The sequence below is a fragment of the Pan troglodytes genome, chromosome 11 (assembly GCF_028858775.2).
Source record: "Pan troglodytes isolate AG18354 chromosome 11, NHGRI_mPanTro3-v2.0_pri, whole genome shotgun sequence".
NCBI lineage: Eukaryota > Metazoa > Chordata > Mammalia > Primates > Hominidae > Pan > Pan troglodytes.
The window spans coordinates 111240411-111262486 of NC_072409.2; the positions used below are offsets into that span (position 1 = coordinate 111240411).

At 40.9% G+C, this 22076-nt stretch overlaps 2 protein-coding genes across 37 annotated transcripts in view; one reads left to right on the forward strand and one right to left on the reverse strand.

The window, feature by feature from the left end:
• Window positions 1–168: 168 nt before the first annotated feature.
• Window positions 169–22076, forward strand: part of SPATA6L (spermatogenesis associated 6 like) — a 163973-nt gene continuing 142065 nt past the window's right edge. For 9 of the 36 annotated variants that reach the window (XR_001720650.3, XR_008537225.2, XR_008537221.2 and 6 more), the window contains exons 1-4: window positions 169–2938; window positions 7128–7265; window positions 13079–13127; window positions 21999–22040. Coding sequence is in view for 16 of the 36 variants with exons in the window: in XM_063788754.1 (XP_063644824.1) it covers window positions 2900–2938; window positions 7128–7265; window positions 13079–13127; window positions 21999–22040 (268 nt within the window). In the remaining 20 variants the exon portion in view is untranslated. Of the gene's footprint in view, window positions 2939–6872; window positions 7001–7127; window positions 7266–13078; window positions 13128–21998; window positions 22041–22076 lie in introns of those variants that run through there. The other 27 variants (XR_008537220.2, XR_008537219.2, XM_054658645.2 and 24 more) reach the window with 13 other exon arrangements.
• On the reverse strand, window positions 3892–6875 carry PLPP6 (phospholipid phosphatase 6). The gene has a single exon (XM_001137447.8). It carries the CDS (start codon window positions 6873–6875, stop codon window positions 5886–5888), a length of 990 nt encoding a protein of 329 aa, XP_001137447.4. The 3' UTR covers window positions 3892–5885.

Below are 22076 nucleotides of genomic sequence, written 5' to 3' on the forward strand. Positions count from 1 at the left end.
GCAGCCATAGGAAATGAATACATTGTATGTATTTACACTCCCATCAATGTGTTTTCCCATACCCTTCCCACTAGTGCTGTCTCTTTAATAGTTTCTTCCTTTCATATGAATACACTTATTATTTGAAATATTTATGATTTTTGTCTTATAATTAATTTTTTTAGTTAAAAAAAATCTCAGCCATAATTATCTGTCATATTCTTGTTCTTTGTTAATTTACTCTTTGGAAAATCCCCGTTTGGGGCATGTTTCATTTTCTTGTCTGGGGCCAGGATGTGAACAGGATGTGCTGCTGTATCATTTCTGCAATGCTGATGTCACTGCTGGCCAAGCTGCACTGCAGATACTCTCTGGAAATAGCAGTTGTTCATTGAAATCTGTTTGCTGCCACCAAGAGGTACCTACCCAGGTAATAAAGCCTTTCTCTTGAAGTGGTGACAGTCCAATCCTTAAAAGGCTTTGTTGGCCCCCGGCAGAGGTGGACAGCCTCAATGATAAATAACTTTGCAAGATGAGTGAGAGGGACTGGGTGTGTATAGCAACTGCCACATCTCCACAGCAGCTGAGAGCCTCAGGTAACCATGGCGGGGACAATTAGGAGAGTGTGAAGTATCCCCATCAACTCACTTAATATCACCATAGCAGATTAGCAGAAGTAGCTGTGCCTGGTCCTTTCTAATTCTGCAGATTTCTTTTACCCATTGTGATGGGACCTCTCTTTATCCATGTACATTAACCCCCACAGATTGGCTTGACCATCTCTGCATTTAATATTCAAAAATATTTATTATCTTCTATCCTATTTAGGGTATAAACGCTTAGCCATGCAGAGTTTACAGATTACGGAGACAAATAGTAATCAAGAGTCACAGGAACAAATGTAAAACTGCTATTATGGCAGTCGCTACAAAGAGGAGATATATATATTTATATGTATGACATAAGATATGATATTGAGATTCCACCTTGTCAGCAGAAGAGAGGTCTTGGTGGGGTATGTAAATCTGTATACATGTGTTAATCAATATCTGCAATGGATGACACTCTAAGTAAAGGGTATAGAGTGAGGAAAGGAAAGGACCTAGAAACATTGCTTAGCCAGAGGAGGATAAACAGACAAAGAAAGAATAGCCAGAAAGTTGGAGGGAAACCAGAAGAGAGCTGTGCCCTAGCAGCCAAGCAAGGAGAGTCCAGTTAGATCAAGAGTTAAGACTAAGAAGAGCATACAATGGAACACTGTGTCTCTAGAGATCAACAGGATGTCTATATTGCAGACCCAGTGATGTGGTAGGGCACACCTGGATTCAAATGTGGCTGCTCCCTTATTAGGTCTGTGGCTTTTAGTAAAAGGCTGTCTAGCTTCAGATTCTGCATCTGTAAAATAGGGATAATATCTCCCTGATAGAGTTATTGTAGGGTTGAGATGAATTAGCATACGCAATGTGCCTAGCACTTTCCAGATCCTCAATAAAGACTGATTCTTCTCTCCCAATACAACTCTGGCTATTTATTAATTTGTTTTGCTTGTCACTCTCCTTGATTTCTTAGCATTGGTGTTGGTGACCTACCTGTTAGGATCATCACAGGTCCTGTCCCACATCACTCTGGGTGTCAGCAAGTTGTGAGTGACAAATCAATGATCTGGACACTATAGATAGTTAGGTGCCCACCTGTATCTCTTGATACGCAGAGAGACACAGCACTAGGAACTGGATAAGGATACAATATGCCCTTCTTCATCATACCAAGTTTTTCCCTTCCAGGGAAATAAACTCCAGTTACCAAAATGAATACCTAATCTTGTCTTGACCATCCTTCTGCACTATTTCCAATTGTATAACTCTCTAATGCAAAATATTAGTAATAAATAACTGAACATAATTTAGGATTTAAAATTTTTTTTTCAGAGGCAGCATTGGCCTTCCTAGATTTTTTGGATTGCTAGAAGGAGCCACTACCTGCTCCTTTCCTTCATTTTTGTCTATTAGATGTAGTGAATGTCCCCTACTCATTCAGAACTCTTGCTCTGCCCACCACCTCTGACAGTGTTTACAGTAACTGTGGTTTTGGCAAATGCAATAACTACCCATTGGACTACTCAATGCTTGCCTTAAACTAAACCCCAGAAAAGGCTGGACACCGTTATGGAAAGACTGACATATTTCTATTGCTGCTAACAGGGGATACCTAACTTTTAAATATGTTTAAGAATTAACCTTATATTTCTAATTAGCACACGTTTGTTATTGACGGTGGCCATGTTTTCCGAAGCAAACATAACATTTAATAAGCAAAAGAGTATTTTTAGGAACAGGCAACTATATTAAATGAGAATTGTTACAGAAACTACAAGGCTTGGGGTCGTGCAGCTACTAAACGTGTACTACTTAAATTATAACAGACCTATGATCTCATTCTACTTTCAGAATGAAAACGGTAAACATTTTAACATGGTAATTGGGGATAGCAGGAGCTGATGGAAAGAAAATCGGGATTGTTAGCATTTCTCTGTCCGTCTAGCACGCCAGACAGGGCCAGTCTCTCCGGTTGGGGGCACTGCGTGGGCAACAGCGACGGCGCCTCCCAGCGGCGCACCGTGAGGGCGCGCGTCTGCGCTGGGGCCTCGCGCGCGTTCCACGACGAAGACTGCGCGTTTGAGTGTCCCTGGCAACGCCACGCTTCCGCCTTCTGGAAGCCTGCACTCCAGCTTCGAGTGTGAGAGACCCGTCCCGGTGGGAGGGACCTGGGCTGGGGGGGACGGTGGGGGAACAAGGGGGTGGGACTGGGGAAGCTTCTGAGAACATTTGCCCTAGGTATTCAGCTAAACTAAGAAAAATTGGTCCAAGGCTCGGCACAAAAGGATCTTTTCATTCCAGTCCTTTCGCCCACGCAGGGAACGATGCCTCTGGAGGTGGTGGTGGAGCTGCAGATCCGGGCGGTAAGAGATCGATGAACTCCCCCTCCTTAACCTCAAGTCGTACTCTAAATAGTCTCAGGTGGTTTTCAACAACCCTCCCCCACATCCCCCCCTTACCACAAACACATCATTATCTTCTGGGACAGATCGTACCTTTGTCTTTAAGATTCTCCATATTGGTTTTCCCTGACTTCCTAACCTTTAATTCAGCTCCACCTGTTCCCACTTTTTTTTTTCTGTTCTAAAGCTAACATGTTTCTTATCTTTATCATGAATTTTTAATTTCTTTTCAAACAACCCTGCATTAAGTCCAGGTAGAATTTATTTTCTTCTCCTGGATAAAGATTTGTGAAAGGATTTTAAACTTCTTTAAATAACCAGGGAATAATTTTAAAAAGCTCCATCACTTCCTGATTATTTGCCAACTCTATGAACCAATCAGATATTTTCTATGATATTTCCCCTTACTGATGGCTCTGGCTTGCTAATTCCAAAAGGGAAATCAATCAATCAATCTTTTGTAATTACCAAATCTTTCCTAAGTGAAGTGCTGTGGCAGAGTGACTCCATGGTTTCTACTTGGGGGTCTGTCACTCCCTCTTATTTCAGTTTCCATTTTCCAATCCTTCCATGTAGTTAGTAACAGAATATCATGCCGCTTTTCCTCTAGGGGCTTTCTACTGGCTATGATTACAAGCACAATGCTAACAGGAAATTGTCTTGGAATCTGGTTGTCTTCCATACAATTGGCAAATGGTGTGGTTTCATCATACATGTGGGTGTGAAGGTGATCACCATTTCCTGGATTTGTCCCACTTTGCTGACAGCAAATAGGGCTAGACCATATTAGTAGTGCTATACCAGTTTTAAGCTCTAAAAATTGTGCAGGAAGAAGGAACTCTTGAGAAGCTAAGTGATAAATCTATCTCCCTCCTCATCAAGGCAAAAATTAAGGAAGTTTTCATCTCACTTCATTCACCATTATTTGTTAATTTTATTTTGATTTTTAAAAGGCATTATTCAGTGTACAATTAACAAAGAAATCAGTTTTCTACTCTACTGTACTTAGGATGCTTCAAAAACATCAGGTGAAATGATCTATGCTTTAAGAGCCAGAAAACTCAGGCCTCAGCAACTAAAACAGAGAATTCCAAAATTGTAATTACAAATCAGATGGTAAGCCTAATTTCATGCCCCTAATATTCAGATTTGTGGACACTGCAAGAGGAAATATCATTTGCTTCCAAATACCTGGCTTGAATATTGCTGCAGTTAAAGGATCTCGCTAAGGTTAAACAACAAACCCAAACCACTTAGAGCTTCACAGTTTAGCTGCTTTAGCAAGTGAAGAGGTAGTCGGTATTCAGGATGTTGTGGGAATGCAAATGATTTGATTTTGAGGCATGGCTGTTCCTTTTTCAGTATGCCCCTCACTCTGAACAAGCTCATGCTTTCACTCAATCAAAACCTACTTATCACAGCCATTCTCCAGGTTCCGAACCTCAGTATGGCAGATCAAAGTCCATAATAATTTCTATTTATAAATGCCAAAATAGTCATTAAGATAATCTGAGGACATCACTTCCATAGGTAATTTAAAGGATTTCTTTTCAGGTAGAGCAGCACTTAAAGCACATACCTTCTCCAGTCTTTCTGGGTCAAAGAATAATGAGCAGAGTCCACCCTGCGTTTGGTGGTCTTTGGTCTTATGATTTGGGGAGGCACCATGGATGAACAGCTTTAAATGTAAAGGTCAATGTAAACAGAAATTTTGGAGTTTTATCTTGTGCCTGGTATAGCAGCAGACTCCCATGATGAATTTCAAGTTAAATACTGTTACCTAAAATGTGCTGTACCTCAGAAAACGGAATTCCACGTGAAAAACTGTAGCATACAGGTATATACGAGAAAGCTTATGTTCTTGCATTGAGAAGACGTTCCTTCTCCCCACTTTATTACCCTGAAAGAGGAGCATTATTCTTTATTCAGTGGAGATGACTGGCAGCAGGGCCCCATCTCCTGTCATACTGGTCACTGGCATAATATGTGGTCAGCCTATTCCCAAACTTTCAGTTCCTCTAACTTTCCCCAGCAACTTAGTTTCTCTGCCCTCTCTCATGCCATGTTAGGTTGTAAACAGAAATAAGCATGGGGCCATGTCCCATTCTTCCTTTTCTATGAGCATCTTAGATATGCCTACCTTTTAAGTGATTCCTCTTTAAGCAAGTTCTTGGCTTTTTCTCTGAATGCTAAAAGACAGTTAGGGAGTCGTGGGAAATAAAGATCTTTTGAGGGGTGGAGAGAGAGGAGAGAAAGACAAGTATTATAATCTCTTTTCCCACTACCCGATCCACAAATATGGAGAGAGATAATAAATTATAGAGATAATAAAGTAAAAAAGCTTACCAAGAAAATCAGGATTAAGAAGAAATCTCCCAACTGTGGCAACAGATCTTCAGGGAATAAACTAGAAAAACCTATGTCTTGGACTTTAAAAATACTGTTTAAAATCTACCTCAGGAAAAGGACTAGGATTAGTACATGACCTGTCTGCATGTATATTTACAGAATGAACATCATGTTTCTTTCTCGAAGTTCAGTTTACAAGTGGTATGTTGATTTAGGGATTACCACAAAACACAAACCTTACTGATACCAACTTTTAACAGCAACAGTATAACCACCTCAGCTTGTTTTCTTTGCAGTTGTCCTGGAGACATAAACAGTTGTTGAATAAATATACAATAGAGGATTTTTTGGGTTTTTTTGCTTTCCCTAATATGGCTGTGTTCAGTAATGGCCAGCGTGTGCTCCAGCCTAGCAGCACATCAAGATCATGGGACACCTGAAATCCCAAAGGAAGCCTGAAATGCCTAAGAGGGACAAGCGGGATGGCTGCTGGTTTAGGTTGGCATCATCGAATGTGGAAACCTTCAGACTTCCTGGTGCCATAATCAATGAGATGGTGTCATCGTTGACTCCACAGTAAAAAGAGGACCGGAGCATTATGGGGTGAGAGCCAGCAATAGTCCACGATGCTGTACTGCATGTAGCCCAGAAAAAAGCCAAAAGCTACGTCGGTGACATTGTGCCGCCCCAGCATGACCCTGGATAGGCCCAAGACGAAGGCCCACAGAACCACCAGCACCCTCAGTGGAATGGCCAGCACCAGGTGGTTCAGGATGAACCTCGACATCAGGGCGGCCCTTGTGGCATGGCCCGAGGGGAAGGAGTACTTGTCCACCGACAGAGTGACAAACATGTCCATCTGGTTGTGGGCCGGGCGACGCCTGCGGACCAGCCCTTTGATCAAGGCCACCAGCAGCAGGTCCAACAGCAGGGCGAAGAGCAGGTTCATCAGCACCTCGCGCCCGGCCCAGCTGTCGCTCCTGCACAGGCAGTAGAGGGTGCCCAGCAGCCAGGGGATGCCGTGTCCCGAGATCTCCAGCAGCTTCATAAGGGGTCGCACGCTGCCCCACGACGAGCTCTCTCCCGCGCACACCCCCAGCTTCTTGGACAGCCACAGGTCGATGGCCAGCAGGGAGCGCAGGGCGATGCCCAGGAAGGACGGGTTCAAGTCCATGCGGTCCTCCTCGGGCAGCGGAGGCGCGGGCGACTGCGAGGGGCCCGCCGCGGCCAGGGGGAAGGAGCCGCGGCGGTGAACTGGGCTCTCCGATGCACGGAGCCGGGCGCAGGTGGGGTCCACGCCCGTAGCGCGGCTGCTGAGCAGGGACTGGAACTCAAACCTGCTGCCGCCGCCGCCGCCGCCGCCGCCACCGCCGCCATGGGCTGGGCTGCCGGGGCTGCTGCTGCTGCTCGAAGCGGAGACGCCCAGCGGCCGTCCCTCGATGCTCCTCCGGGGACTTGGCATCGCGGCTGGCGGCCCGGATCCCGGGACCCGGCCGGACCAAACAGAGGCTTCCCGGCCCTGCAGCCTCTTCCGCTTCCGCACTACCATCCCGGAGGGGCGGGGAGAGGAGCCGGCGAGAGCGCGACTGTGACACCTGGTGGAGACGTGGGAGGGAACTGGAATTTCCAATGTGAGGAGAGCAGAGGGGAGGATGCTGGCGTTGGGAGGTACAGGTGAGGGAGTGAGGTGATGGGGAAAACGTCAGTGTCTGTGGGAGCTTAAGAGAAATAGAGCCCCGTGTAACAAAACAAAGCAAAGCCCGTTTTCTCTCTCTTGTTTGTTGTTTTCTTTCTTTTTAAGATTTCTTGCCCAGGAGTGTTCCTGCCTGGCAAACAAGATGTGTACCTCGGGGTCTACCTCATGAATCAGTACCTGGAGACAAACAGCTTTCCCTCTGCGTTCCCCATTATGATTCAGGAGAGCATGAGATTTGAAAAGGTGATCTTGACTTTCTCATTGGCTTTTGTTGTCTGAAGATAACCTAAGAGTTCTTATAAAGAACAGAGTTCTTACAGCATTATTTCGTAAATTTCATTTTTAAAAAAATTATCCGAAAGCACTTCAGCACAATGCAAAACCGCAGTCGGCCTTGAAGCAAAACCACAGTTGGAACACTTGCTTTTGTAATGCAGGTCTGAGCCAAGTTCTGTCAATCTAGTGCTAAATACCCTGGTTGATGTTTCCTATTCTTGGAACTCCCATGGCATTTTTTTAACTGGAGCAAAGACAGCATTTCTGAATGTTTTTGGAGGTGTTAGAGGTAGTTGCATTACATTTACGAAAGGGATTATTAATAAACTGTGGACCTTAGAAAAAACTGTGTTAGACCAAGAAAAATAACGAAAAAAAAATAATGAAATTAGTTAAATCCTGTAACTAAAATCCTGTAACAAAAAGGCTGTTCAGGTTTACTGTTTCCTCAGATCATACCTAGATTATTTAGCTACAGTGATGAAGGCTAGATTCCATTCTGGTGAATAACATGGTGATATAAATAGTCAAAACATTACCAGCCTTCTTCACACTAAACTATTCATAGAATATTGATGTTATGACTATGTCATCAATGACAATCTCTTAACATTTTTGTTTTGGAATTTGGAGATGGAATCAGTTTTAACCTTAATAAGTCTAATGATTTTGCCCCAAACAATGTCATTGAGGGAGATCTGGGGAGAAGGAAGGCTACAGAGTAGAGCATGTCACCTTTTTTTAAAAAAAATATACTTTAAGTTCTAGGGTACATATGCACAACGTGCTGGTTTGTTATATATGTATACATGTGCCATGTTGGTGTGCTGCACCCATTAACTCATTCCCCCCACCCCACGACAGGCCCCCGTGTGTGATGTTCCCCACCCTGTGTCCAAGTGTTCTCATTGTTCAGTTCCCACCTATGAGTGAGAACATGCGGTGTTTGGTTTTCTGTCCTTGTGATAGTTTGCTGAGAATGATGGTTTCCAGCTTCATCCATGTCCCTACAAAGGACATGAACTCATCCTTTTTTATGGCTGCATAGTATTCCATGGTGTATATGTGCAACATTTTCTTAATCCAGTCTATCACTGATGGACATTTGGGTTGGTTCCAAGTCTTTGCTATTGTGAATAGTGCTGCAATAAACATACGTGTGCATGTGTCTTTATAGTAGCATGATTTATAATCCTTTGGGTATGTACCCAGTAATGGAATGGCGGGGTCAAATGGTATTTCTAGTTCCAGATCCTTGAGGAATCACCACACTGTCTTCCACATGGGTTGAACTAGTTTACTGTCCCACCAACAGTGTAAAGGTGTTCTTGTTTCTCCACATTCTCTCCAACACCTGTTGTTTCCTGACTTTTTAATGATCGCCATTCTAACTGTGTGAGATGGTATCTCACTGTGGTTTTGATTTGCATTTCTCTGATGACCAGTGATGATGAGCATTTTTTCATGTGTCTGTTGGCTGTGTAAATGTCTTCTTTTGAGAAGTGTCTGTTCATATCCTTCACCCACTTTTTGATGGGGTTTTTTGATTTTTTCTTGTAAATTTGTTTAAGTTCTTTGTAGATTCTGGATATTAGCCCTTTTGTCAGATGAGTAGATTGTAAAAATTTCCTCTCTTTCTGTAGGTTGCCTGTTCACTCTAATGGTAGTTTCTTTTGCTGTGCAGAAGCTCTTTAGTTTAATTAGATCCCATTTGTCAGTTTTGGCTTTTGTTGCCATTGCTTTTGGTGTTTTAGTCGTGAAGTCCTTGCCCATGCCTATGTCCTGAATGGTATTGCTTAGGTTTTCTTCTAGGGTTTTTATGGTTTTAGGTCTAACATTTAAGTCTTTAATCCATCTTGAATTAATTTTTGTATAAGGTGTAAGGAAAGGATCCAGTTTCAGCTTTCTACATACGGTTAGCCAGTTTTCCCAGCACCATTTATTAAATAGGGAATCCTTTCCCCATTTCTTGTTTTTGTCAGGTTTGTCAAATATCAGATGGTTGGGGATGTGTGGTATTATTTCTGAGGGCCTCTGTTCTGTTCCATTGGTCTGTATCTCTGTTTTGGTACCAGTACTGTGCTGTTTTGGTTACTGTAGCCTTGTAGTATAGTTTGAAGTCAGGTAGCGTGATGCTTCCAGCCTTGTTCTTTTGGCTTAGGATTGTCTTGGCAATGCGGGCTCTTTTTTGGTTCCATATGAACTTGAAAGTAGTTTTTTCCAATTCTGTGAAGAAAGTCATTGGTAGCTTGATGGGGATGGCATTGAGTCTATAAATTACCCTGGGCAGTATGGCCATTTTCACGATATTGATTATTCCTATCCATGAGCATGGAACGTTCTTCCGTTTGTTTGTGTCCTCTTTTTTATTTTGTTGAGCAGTGGTTTGTAGTTCTCCTTGAAGAGGTCCTTCACATCCCTTGTAAGTTGGATTCCTAGGTATTTTATTCTCTTTGAAGCAATTGTGAACGGGAGTTCACTCATGATTTCGCTCTCTGTTTGTCTGTTATTGGTGTATAGGAATGCTTGTGATTTTTGCACATTGATTTTGTATCCTGAGACTTGAGCATGTCACTTTTAAAGGTCTGGAAAGTGATGCCCAGAAAGTGACCTATCTGTTTCAACCTGAGGTTGACAGCGGAGATGAAGATCAATTTTCTGAAGGGCTAAGGTTGTATGTAACATTTTTATAAATCACAACCTATTAATTTAAATGAAGAATGTACCAAACTGGCTGGATAAGTGAGGAGAGAAATAAATGGCTATTACCTTGGAACATATACTCAGAATCTAAAGGAACTTAGTTCTCCCATTTAAATGTTAGAAATGGTAAAAAGTTGGTGGTAAAAGTGCAGTCTTTCCCCCATCCCAATAATTTTCTTATTAGTTATATCAATTTTGAATTTGCTCTGTAGAAGCCTTTTTTTTTTTTTTTTTGGAGACAGAGTGTTGCTCTGTCACCTAGGCTGGAGTGCAGTGGCAAGACCTTGGGGCACTGCACCCTCTGCCTCCCAGGTTCAGGCATCTGCCACCATACCAGGCTAATTTTTGTAGTTTTAGTAGAGACAGGGTTTCACCATGTTGGCCAGGCTGGTCTCAAACTCCTGGCCTCAAATGATCTGCCCGCCTTGGCCTTCCAAAGTGCTGGGATTACAGCATGAGCCACTGCATCTGGCCTGTAAAAGTCTTTAAAAATATTTTTATAAGAAGCCCAAAGATACAAAATTGTAGAAGCACACAACTAGATAACTCCAACCTCCTTGATTTGTCAAAGAGAAGAGTGAGCCTGAGTCACATTTCAGATGCCACTACGGCTCTGTTGAAAAGCTGTACATTTGAGATTACTAGTCAAACAAGTCATGGAACCACTTTTTCATTTTATACAATTCAGTCAATTAATTGTCCTCTTGCATGAGTTGTTTGGGTTCATATTCCTTTCTTCCTGTTGGTTTTAGCTTCCTTGTATCTGTTCCCTTCTCTAGCTGCAACTACTTTCAGCAGGTAGTGAAAAAATTTTCTTTTCCTCGGATCTTCTGTTTAATTCAAAATGGAATTTTCTGAAGCATTTGGGTCAACAAGTTACTCATAAGAATATATAAGTCATTGTTTAAGCAGTTCATGTTGATTATTTACTCCCCAAGATCATACTTGAGAAAATCCTTAGGTATGGATATATTAGTTTCCTAGAGCTGCTATACAAAAGTACTACAAATAGATGGCTTAAACAACAGAAACATATCGTCTCACTGTTCTGGAGGCTAAAATTCTTGAAATCAGAGTGTGAGCAGGGACATCTTCCTTTTAAAGGCACTAGGGAAGGACCTATTCCAGGCCTCTCTCCTAGTTTCTGGTATAGTTCCTTGGCTTGTGGCAGTGTAATTCCAATATTTACACGGCATTCACTCTGTGTGTGTACTGTTAAAAAAAATTGGGGGTGGGGGAAGTCATTAGGCTGGGGCAGCTCCAGTGCTTTAAATTCCTATGTAAGCAAACTGAAGCCCAATGTAAACAGTAAAACTAGAGACATTTACCAAACAGATGCCACCAACGAACCTCTAACTAGAGATTTTGCCAATAAGAAACTGCCAACTAACCTTTAACTAGAGACTTTACCTATCAGAAACTGCCAACTGATCTCTAACTAGGATCTTTCCATTCCAACAAATTAAATATATTTTCTTTGTCTTATTTTCATGTCAGCCTGTAAAAGCTTGCTGCCCATAATGCAGCAGCGGAGGTCTCTGAACCTCTTTTAGTTCTGAGTGCTGCCTAGTTTATGAATCGCTCCTTGCTCAAATAAATTTAATTTTGCCTAAAGTTTTTTTTCTTTTCTTTGTCTTTTTTTTTAAAAAACAGTTTCTGTGCTCAAATTTTTGCCCTTCCTAAGGACACCAGTCTTATCAGAGGCCTACCCTATCCCAGTATGATCTTATTCTAATTTAAGTAATTTTATCTGCAGTGACCCTATTTGCAAACTAAGGTCACATTCTGAGATACTGGGTTTAGGACTTCATTCCATGAATTTTTGGGGGGACACAATTCAACCCATAACAATGGGTAAAATGAAAGGATTGTTAAAATAATTTGGGCAAAAAAACCCCACTTACACACATTTGCTTGATAAATCCAAGTCAGTAGGACAAAAATTGATTATATGAGACACTTTTATTTTTGTTTAAGTTTGAATACCGTTTAAATCAGAACTTTAAAGCCTGAAATCAAGCTCTGCCGAAAATGTTTTGTTTTTCTTAGGGCCTAGAGCTTAGGGGGAAAGACAGGGTGTACCTTTATTTCAATCCTATCCCAGGCCCTTTTATTTCAAGAAGAAAATATAAAGATTTGGCAATGGCTAGACAGATATTACAATGTTTTTCTTGTGCTTCAAGATACACTTAAAACTTTTGAGACTCTTCTCTTTTTCTTTTCTTATTCTATGGGAGTGTAGCTGCTAGTACTTAGCTTTTGTTTTGTGTTACACATAAGTAATATTTCTTTTTATGTTCCTTTTTAGCACAACCAGTTGCTTGGAGAGAGAAACCATTCATTCAGTTAACATTTAATGAGTATCTGTTGTATACAGAATGTTTTTCTAGGTAGTCAAACAAGACTCTTTGAGGTTGATTCACGATGGGCTTTTAGCAACAAACAGTAGAGCTAGGTCAAGTCGATGATATTTTTAGCATGTGGTAGATTTAGCTAATTGAAATTTTCTTGCACTTATTGTTGTGTTAATTATCCTTCATTTATTCTATAATCACTTTTTGAACTTTTAATCAGACACCTATTAAAGGTGCATCTGCTGAATTCTAAAATGTTATGTGACTAGATTTTACATATGTTAACTACTTGGGAATATAATTTACGGCTCCTTCCTTCCCTTCCTTCCTTCCTTCCTTCCTTCCTTCCTTCCTTCCTTCCTTCCTTCCTTTCTTTCACAGGGTCTCACTCTTTCTCCCATGCTGGAATGTGGTGATGCCATCTCGGCTCACTGCAACCTCTGTCTCCTGTGCTCAAGTGACCCTCCAGCCTCAGCCCCACAAGTAGCTGGGAATACAGGCATGAGCCACCATGCCCAGCTAACTTTTCTATTTTTTGTAGAGAGAGGGTTTCACCATGTTGCCCAGGCTGGTCTCAAACTCCTGAGCTTAAGCAGTACACCCACCTCAGCCTCCCAAAGTGCTAGGATTATAGGTGTGAGCTACTGCACCTGGCATTTACAGTTTCTATATGCACTTATTAATACAACTTTGAAAATTTATTTTCCCCATTTTTCTCTGCAGGTATTTGAAAGTGCAGTAGATCCTGGAGCTGTAGTAGACCTTTTGGAAAGTAGGTACTCTGAAAAACAAAACAAAAAACCAAAAGACTATTGTGTGTAATTCACAGATTTAAAACTCTGCTCTTTTCTAAACTGTGATATGTTCATGTTTGATAAATATTTATTTCAAGACAGCCTATGTAAAATTTGAATCACATTTTTGATTCTGTTACATACCCTTTTCTATATATAGATGGGCTTGGCTGGGCGCGGTGGCTCACATCTGTAATCCCAGCACTTTGGGAGGCCGAGGCGGGTGAATCACTTGAGGTCAGGAGTTTGAGACCAGCCTGGTCAGCATGGTGAAACCCCATCTCTACTAAAAATACAACAAAATTAGCCGGATGTGGTGGCACATGCCTGTAGTCCCAGCTACCTTGGAGGCTGAGGCAGGAGAATCGCTTAAACCCGGGAGGCAGAGGTTACAGTGAGCCGAAATTGTGCCATTGCATTCCAGACTTGGTGGCGGAGCAAGACTCCATCTCAAAAAAAAAAAAAACAAAAAAACAAAAAAACTAAATATAGATGGGCTTTGATGGATAGTATGATTCTGTTTGGTTTATTTATAAAAATTGTTTTTATGTGTTTCATTAAATTAGAATATTTTTATCACCACAAAAAGCAGCCCTATGCCCATTAGCAATCACTCCCTATTCCCCACCAGCCCTCCTAGCTATAGGTAACCACTAATCTTTCCATCTGTATAGATTTGCTTATTCTGGATATTTCATATGAATGAGATTATACAACATGTGCTCCTTTGTGATTGACTTCTTAGTGTAATGTTTTCAAGATTCATCCATATTATAGCATGTGCCAGAACTTAATTTTTTGTATGGCCAAGTAGTATTCTGTTGGATGAATATATCACATTTTGTTTTTCTAGTCATCAATTGATGGACAGTTGGGTTGTTTCCACTTTTAGGCTATGATGAATAATGATGCTGTGAATATTTGTGTATAAGTTTTTGTGTGAACATATGTTTTAATGCCTCTTGGGTATACCTAGGAGTGAAATTGCTGGGTCATGTTGATACAGGAGTGCTGGGAAGAGAAGAGAGTGGTACCTTTAAATGATATGGATGGGGGAAGGGAAGTGCTTGGTACAGGAAGGGTGTGGTCCCTGGCTAGGGCTCCATCCCCACAGACCTAGGTGAGGACAGGCATTCCTGCTTTCCCGCCCAAATGTTGCATTTCCCAAGACCATCCTGGCCCACCATGCCCCCATCCTGTGCCTGTAACAGACCGAGACCCTAGCAAGGCAGAGACAGAAGCGGCTGGACATCGAGAGGAGTACATTGGCACTGGCAGAACGACACGGAGTTTGGCCGGGGCAGTTGGAGGAGAGCCGGGGCTGCCGAGCGGCCCAACTCCAGGAGAAAACCATCTCCCTTCTGGCTCCCCCATCTGCTGAAAGCTACCCCCACTCAATAAAACCTCACACTCATTCTCCAAGCCCATGTGTGATCCTATTCTTCCAGTACACCAAGGCAAGAAACCCGGGGATACAGAAAGCCCTCTGTCCTTGCGACAAGGTAGAGGGTCTAATTGAGCGAACACAAGCCACCTATAGACGGCAAACTGTAAAACACACCCACTGGGGCTTCACGAGCTGTAAACATTCACCCCTAGATAGTGCTATGGGGTCGGAACCCCACAGCCTGCCCCCGTCTGTCTGCTCCTCTAGAGGTTTGAGACAGGATGCCACTATGTTGCCCAGCTGGTCTTGAACTCCTGGTCTTAAGTGATCGTCTCTCCTGGGCTTCCCAAAGTGTTGGGGTTACAGACATGAGCCGCTGTGCCTGGCCTGTAAATGTTCTTTATATATCCTAGATACAAGACCTTTGTTAGATAGATGATTTGCAAATATTTTCTCCCATTCTAGAATTGTCTTTCACTTTCTTGATGGTATTTTTTGAAATGCAAAAGTTTTTAATTTTGATGAATTTCAGTCTATCTATTTTTCCTTTGTTGCTTGTGCTTTTGGTGTCATATCTAAGAAACCATTGCCTAACTCAAGGTCATGAAGACTTACATCTATGTTTTCTTCTAACGGTTTTATAGTTTTGGCTCTTACATCTAGATGATTTATACTGTGTTGATTTTTGTAGACAGTGTGATGTTGGGGACCAACTTCATTCTTTTGCATGTGGATATCCATTTGTTTTAGCACCATTTGATAAAAGACCATTCTTTCCCTCATTGAATTGTCTTGGTACCCTTGTTGAAATTCAGCTTACAATAATGTGAGGGTTTACTTTTAGGGTCTCAGTTCTATTCTATTGATTCATATGTCTATTGTTATGCCAACACAGAATCCTGTTACCATAGCTTTGTAATAAATTTCAAAACCAGGAAGTGTAAATCTTCCAGCTTAGTTTTTCTTTTTCAAGACTGCTATTTTGGTTCACTTGAGTTTCCATAAGAATTTTTCAATCATCTTGTCAATGTCTGCAAAGAAGCCAGCTAGGATATTCATAGGGATTCCATTGACTGTAGATCAATTTGGGGAGTATTGTCACCTTAACAATATTTTTGAAACATGAATGTGGGATGTGTTTCCATTCATTTAGGTTATTTTAAATTTCTTTTTCCTTTTTTTTTTTTGGGACGGAATTTCACTCTTGTTGCCTAGGCCGGAGTGCAATTGTGCGGTCTCTGCTCATTGCACCCTCTGCCTCCCAGGTTCAAGTGATTCTCCTGCCTCAGCCTCCCAAGTAGCTGGGATTACAGGCATGCACCACCACGCCTGGCTAATTTTGTATTTTTAGTAGAAAACGGGGTTTCTGCATGTTGGTCAGACTGGTCTCGAACTCAGGTGATCCGCCCGCCTCGGACTCCCAAAATGCTGGGATTACAGGTATGAGACACCGTACCCAGCCTTTAAATTTATTTTCAGTGATGTTTTGTAATTTTCAGTTTACAAGTGTTGCATTTTTTGGTTAAATTTATTCCTAAGTACTCGGAAGCTGTTGTAAGTGGAATTTTAAAAAATTTCATTCTCAGGTTTGTTCAAGTTTATAGAAATCCAGTTGATTTTGTTTTTGTTTTTGTTTGAGACAGAGTTTCATTCTTGTTGCCTAGATCTCTGCCTCCCTCGTTCAAGCAATTCTCCTGCCTCAGCCTCCCTAGTAGCTGGCATTACAGGCATGCACCACCACACCCGGCTAATTTTTTGTATTTTTAGTAGAGACGGGGTTTCTCCATGTTTGTCAGGCTGATCTTGAACTCCCAACCTCAGGTGATCCTCCTGCCTTGGCCTCCCAAAGTGCTGGGATTACAGGCGTTAGCCACCGCGCCCGGCCCACAATTGATTTTTATATACTGATATTTTATCCTGAAAACATACTGAACTTGTTTATTAGTTTTAGTAGTTTTTTGCTGATTCCTTAGGATTTTCTATATGCAAAATTATGTCATCTGCAAGTAGAAACAGCTTTACTTCTTCTTTTATAGTTTGTACGCATTTTATTTCATTTTCATGTCTAATTTCCCTGGCTAGAATCTCCAGTACAGTATTGAATAGAAGCAGTGAAAATGAGCATCCTTATCTATTTCCTGATAGTAGGGAAAAAGCATTCAGTTTTTCACCATTAGTTGTAATATTAAAATATGGTTTTTTATAAGTGCTCTATATCAGGTTGAGGAAGCTCCTCTTTATTCCTAGTTTATTGAGTTTTTATCATGAAGTAATGTTGAATTTTATCACATGCCTTTTCTACACCTATCGAGATGATCATGTGATTTTTTATCCTTTATTTCATTGATATGTGATTTTTAGATATTAAACCAACCTTATGGTATATAAGCCTTTCTATATGTTGCTGGATTTGGTTTGCTAGTATTATGTTGAGGATTTTGGGATTTACAATCATAAGAGATATTGGTCTGTAGTTTTGTTTTCTTGTTATGTCTTCATCTGGTTTTGGTAATGCTAACTTCATGGAATCTGTTGGGGTATGTTCTGTCCTCTTCTCTTTTTTTGGAAGAGGTTGTGAATAATTGGTGTTAATTCTTAAGGTAGTATTTACCAGTGAAGCCATCTGAACCTGGGCTTGTCTTTGGGTTGTTTTTTGATTACTAATTTAATCTCTCTACGCATTATACGTCTCTTCAGATTTTCTGTTTCTTCTTGAGTCAGTGTTATTAGTTTGTGTCTTTTTAGGAGTTTTTCCATTTCATTTATCTAATTCATTGGCATAAAGTTGTTCATAGTATTCCCTTAAAAATATTTTTATGGGAGACCCCATCCATACAACAACAACAACAACAATTAGTGGGGTGTGGTGGCATGTGCCTGTGGTATTTGCTTCTCAGGAGGCTGAGGTGAAAGGATTGCTTGAGTCAGGGAGGTTGAGGCTGCAGTGAGCTGTGATTGTACCACTCTACCCCAGCTTGGGTGACAGAGCAGGACTCTGTCTCAAAAAAAAAATTATTTCTACGCCGGACACTGTGGCTCATGCCTGTAATCCCAGCATTTTGGGAGGCCAAGGCGAGCAGATCACTTGAGCTCAGGAGTTCAAGACCAGCCTGGCCAATATGGTGAAACCGTGTCTCTATCAAAAATACACACACACACACACACACACACACACACGCTGGGTTTGGTGGTGCTTGCCTGTAATCCTAGCTACTTGGGAGGGTGAAGTGGAAGAATTGCTTGAGCCTGGGTGGCAGAGGTGGCAGTGAACTGAGATTGTGCCAGTGCACTCTAGCCTGGGCGACAGAGCAAGACTCCGTCTCAAAAACAAACAAACAAAAAATTATTTCTGTAAAATCAGTGGTAATGTCTCTTCTTTCATTTCTGATTTTAGTAATTTGAGTCTTTTCTCTTTTTTCTTGGTTAGTGTAGCTAAAGGTTTGTCAGTTTTATTGATCATTTTAAACAACCAACTTTTAGATGTATTGATTTTCTGTGTTGCTTTTCTGTTTTCTATTTCATTACTTTCTGCTTAATCTTTATTATTTTCTTTCCTCTGTTTGCTTTAGGTTTAGTTTGCCCTTTTGTTTTCCCAGTGTCTTAAGGGTGAAAAGTTTGTGGATGGTGTGATTTTTATTTACATATTTAAGCTTTATGAAATTTGCAACTGAGATGTTACTCAGTTGAAAGAATTAGGACCAAGGTCACAGATAATAGCAGAATATAGAGAAAGGACCAGACATAAGTATCAAGTGAGCTGAGGCCATCCTGGGTAGAAGTCAGAATGGGAGCAGGCTAGGTCTCAGGCTGACATACTAGGTAGATTGAAGAGTTTGACATTAGGCAAAGAGTGAGTAAGTACCTACAGAGGTAGCATAGGTTAGGGTAGTCACTGAGCAAGTATGTGTCTCATGAAGCCATCAAGGCAATTGGGTATAAAAAATGATGGCTTTGGCATTTGACCTTTTAAAAAGTAGATTCAATACCCAAGTGGATTTCCTGCATTTATATTTCTACCTGAATCTTAAAAAGCAGGAAGGTGAAACATCTCTCTGAGATGGGTCACATCTGTAAGAACACTGATTCTCTCAAGCCTCTTTAAATTCAGAAAAAAAAAATCAGTGTTTCAAATGGTCCTGCAAGAATTGGGATATTTTCATTTCATTTCCCAATATTAACCCTGGGAGGTGGAATGAAGCAAAAAAGGACGTAAGAACAGTTCTCTAGGTCACTCATTAATGATTTCCTTTGTCCTTGATATTTAAAGCAAGTATGAATTACGTGATGCCATTCCAGAAGGCAATTAAAAGGTGTAGTTATTTTATCAAGCATCCTAATTAACTTGCTCTGTGGAAGAATAGGATTTTTCAGTGAAGTGTCTTGCGGATAAGAGGACAGTCCCTGAGAACTGACTACTTGGGTTCAAATACAGCCCTGTCACTGTTAGCCAGTGTGACCTTGTCCACATTACTATAGTTTCCTCTTTGAGATTTAGTTTCTTCATTCATAAAAATGAGGATAGCCATTGCATTGGACTCATAGAGTTATGATGAGAATTAATTGACTATATAGAATTTAGAGCCTGACCATAATCAAAAAATCAAAAAATAGTAGATGTTGGCGTAGATGCAGTGAACAGGTAACACTTCTACACTGCTGATGGGAATGTAAACTAGTACAACCACTATGGAAAATAGTGTAGAGATTCCTTAAAGAACTAAAAGTAGAACTATCATTTGATCCAGCAATCCCACTGCTAGGGTATCTGTCTACCCAGAGGAAAAGAGGTCATTTTATGAAAAAAATACTTACACACGCATGTTTATGCAGCACAATTTGCAATTGCAAAAATGTGGAACCAATCCAAATGCCCATCAATCAATGAGTGGATATAGAAACTGTGATATGTGTGTGTGTGTATTTGTATATTCCATTATATATATGATGGAATACTACTCAACCATTAAAAGGAATGAATTAATGGCATTAGCAATGACCTGGATGAAATTGGAGACTATTATTCTAAGCGAAGTAACTCAGGAATGGAAAATCAAACATCGTATATTCTCACTCATAAGTGGGAGCTAAGCTATGAGGATGCAAAAGCAGAAGAATGACATAATGGACTTTGGGGACTCAGGGGGAAAGGGTAGGAAGGGAGTGAGGGATAAAAGACTACAAATAGGGTGCAGTGTATACTGTTCGGGTGATGGGTGCACAAAAATCTCACAAATCACCACTAAAGAACTTATTTATTTATTTATTTATTTATTTATTTATTTATTTATTTTTCGAGACGGGGTCTCGCTCCGTCGCCCAGGCTGGAGTGCAGTGGTGCGATGTAGGCTCACTGCAAGCTCTGCCTCCTGGGTTCACGCCATTCTCCTGCCTCAGCCTCCCGAGTAGCTGGGACCACAGGCGCCCGCCACACGCCCGGCTAATTTTTTGTATTTTGAGTAGAGACGGGGTTTCACCGAGTTAGACCAGGATGGTCTCGATCTCCTGACCTTGTGATCCGCCCGCCTCGGCCTCCCAAAGTGCTGGGATTACAGGCGTGAGCCACGGTGCCCAGCTAAGAACTTATAATCAAACACCATCTGTTCCCCAATAACCTGTGGAAATAAAAAAATTAAAAAAAAAGAATTTAGAGGCTGAATCAAACTAAGTGCTTAAATTACTATTGGGGTGATGGTTGGCAAATATATATTCCCTGCTCTCATTTTGGAAGCCTAAAGTTTCAGTCTGTCTTGGTTTTTAAGTTTCTCGGCATTAAAGTTTTGTCCTATAAATTCAAATTTTTTTTGTAAATCTACAAAGTTAGAATTTTACTTTTGTTGTCTGTTTAAAATGTTTTCACGGCTGGGCACAGTGGCTTATATCTGTAATCCCAACACTTTGGGATGCTGAGGTGGGCAAATCACCTGAGGTCAAGAGTTTGAGACCAGCCTGGCCAACATGGCGAAACCCCATCTCTACTAAAAATACAAAAAGTAGCTGGGCGCTGTGGTACGTGCCTGTAGTCCCAGCTACTCGGGAGGCTGAGGCAGGAGAATTGCTTGAACCTGCAAGGTAGAGATTGCAGTGACCCAAGATCGCACCACTGCCCTCCACCCTGGGTGACAGAGTGAGGCCCTGGTTCAAAAAAAAAAAAAAAAAAACTAAAATGTTTTCACTTGTTATGTTATTTTGTGAGAATTATCTTTATTGATTTTTTAATTGTTATAATTGCACCAACCTAATATATCATTTAAGTTATCTTAAAGATCTGAATTTTATTCTTGTCCTTATTTTAATTTTATTCTTGTCATTCTACATAGGTTCGCTATTTCTAAATATATTTTGAACTCAAGAAAAGTTTAAAAAGTTTTATATATTTTTTTGTTTGTTTGTTTGTTTTGTTTTAAGATGGAGTCTCATTCCGTTGCCAAGGCTGGAGTGCAGTACACAATCTTGGCTCACTGCAGCCTTCACCTCCCAGGTTCACGCAATTCTGCTGCCTCAGCCTCCCGAGTAGCTGGGATTACAGGCATCTGCCACCATGCCTGGCTAATTTTTGTATTTTTAGTAGACACGGGGTTTCACTATGTTGGCCAGGCTGGTCTTGAACTCCTGACCTCGGGTGATCCACTCACCTTGGCCTCCCAAAGTGCTGGGATTACAGGCACGAGCCACCGTGCCTGGCCTTACAAAGTTATATTTTATGTATAATTTGTATAGTCATATTGCACAATGTTGTAAGCAAGATAAACTTTTGTATGTTAATGGATAACAAGTGGATTTTGAATATTTAAGATGAAAATTGCATTGTTATTTTAGAGCTCTATGTATGTATACACTTATTTATTTATTGTATACACTTTTAGGAGACAAATATTGCATCTTTTTTTCCGATACTTTTCAGGAGGTGAAATGCTTTTTTTTTTAACTTTTAGGTTTAGGGGTATATGTGCAGGTTTGTTATATAGGTGAACCCGTATCATGGGGATTTGTTGTACAGATTGTCACCCAGGTATTAAGTCTAGTATGCAATAGTTATTTTTTCTGATCCTCTCTCTTCTCCCACCCTTCACCCTCAAGTAGGCCCCAGTGTGTATTGGTCCCCTCTGTGTGTCCATGAGTTCTCATCATTTAACTGCCATTTTTAAGTGATAACAGGCTGCATTTGGTTTTCTCTTTCTGCATTAGTTTGATAATGGCCTCCAGATCCTTCAAAAGACATGAGTGCTTGTTCTTTTTTATGGCTAGTGAAATGCTGTTTTTATAATTCTGTTATTCTCATTCCACTCTCTTGATTGGTTAATTCTAGAAATACCTGATTTGATGTTGGTTTGGCAGTTATTTTTAATTATTATTTTTATTATTATTACTATTAAATGGGTTTTATGACAGTTTAAAACTTAATAATTATTGAAAGACTGTGGCAATTTTTGGAAGTATTAAAATCTCATTTTTTCCTTTTTAGGCTTCCTAACCAGGTTTGAATTAATACAGCTAGTTCCTCCAGGTAATGTGCCAGTAAATACGTTTCTAAATTAGCTTA

What these genes read in the sequence shown, in the direction of transcription:
- PLPP6 (XM_001137447.8), bottom strand. Translation starts at nt 6,875, where the DNA reads ATGGTAGTGCGGAAGCGGAAGAGGCTGCAGGGCCGGGAAGCCTCTGTT.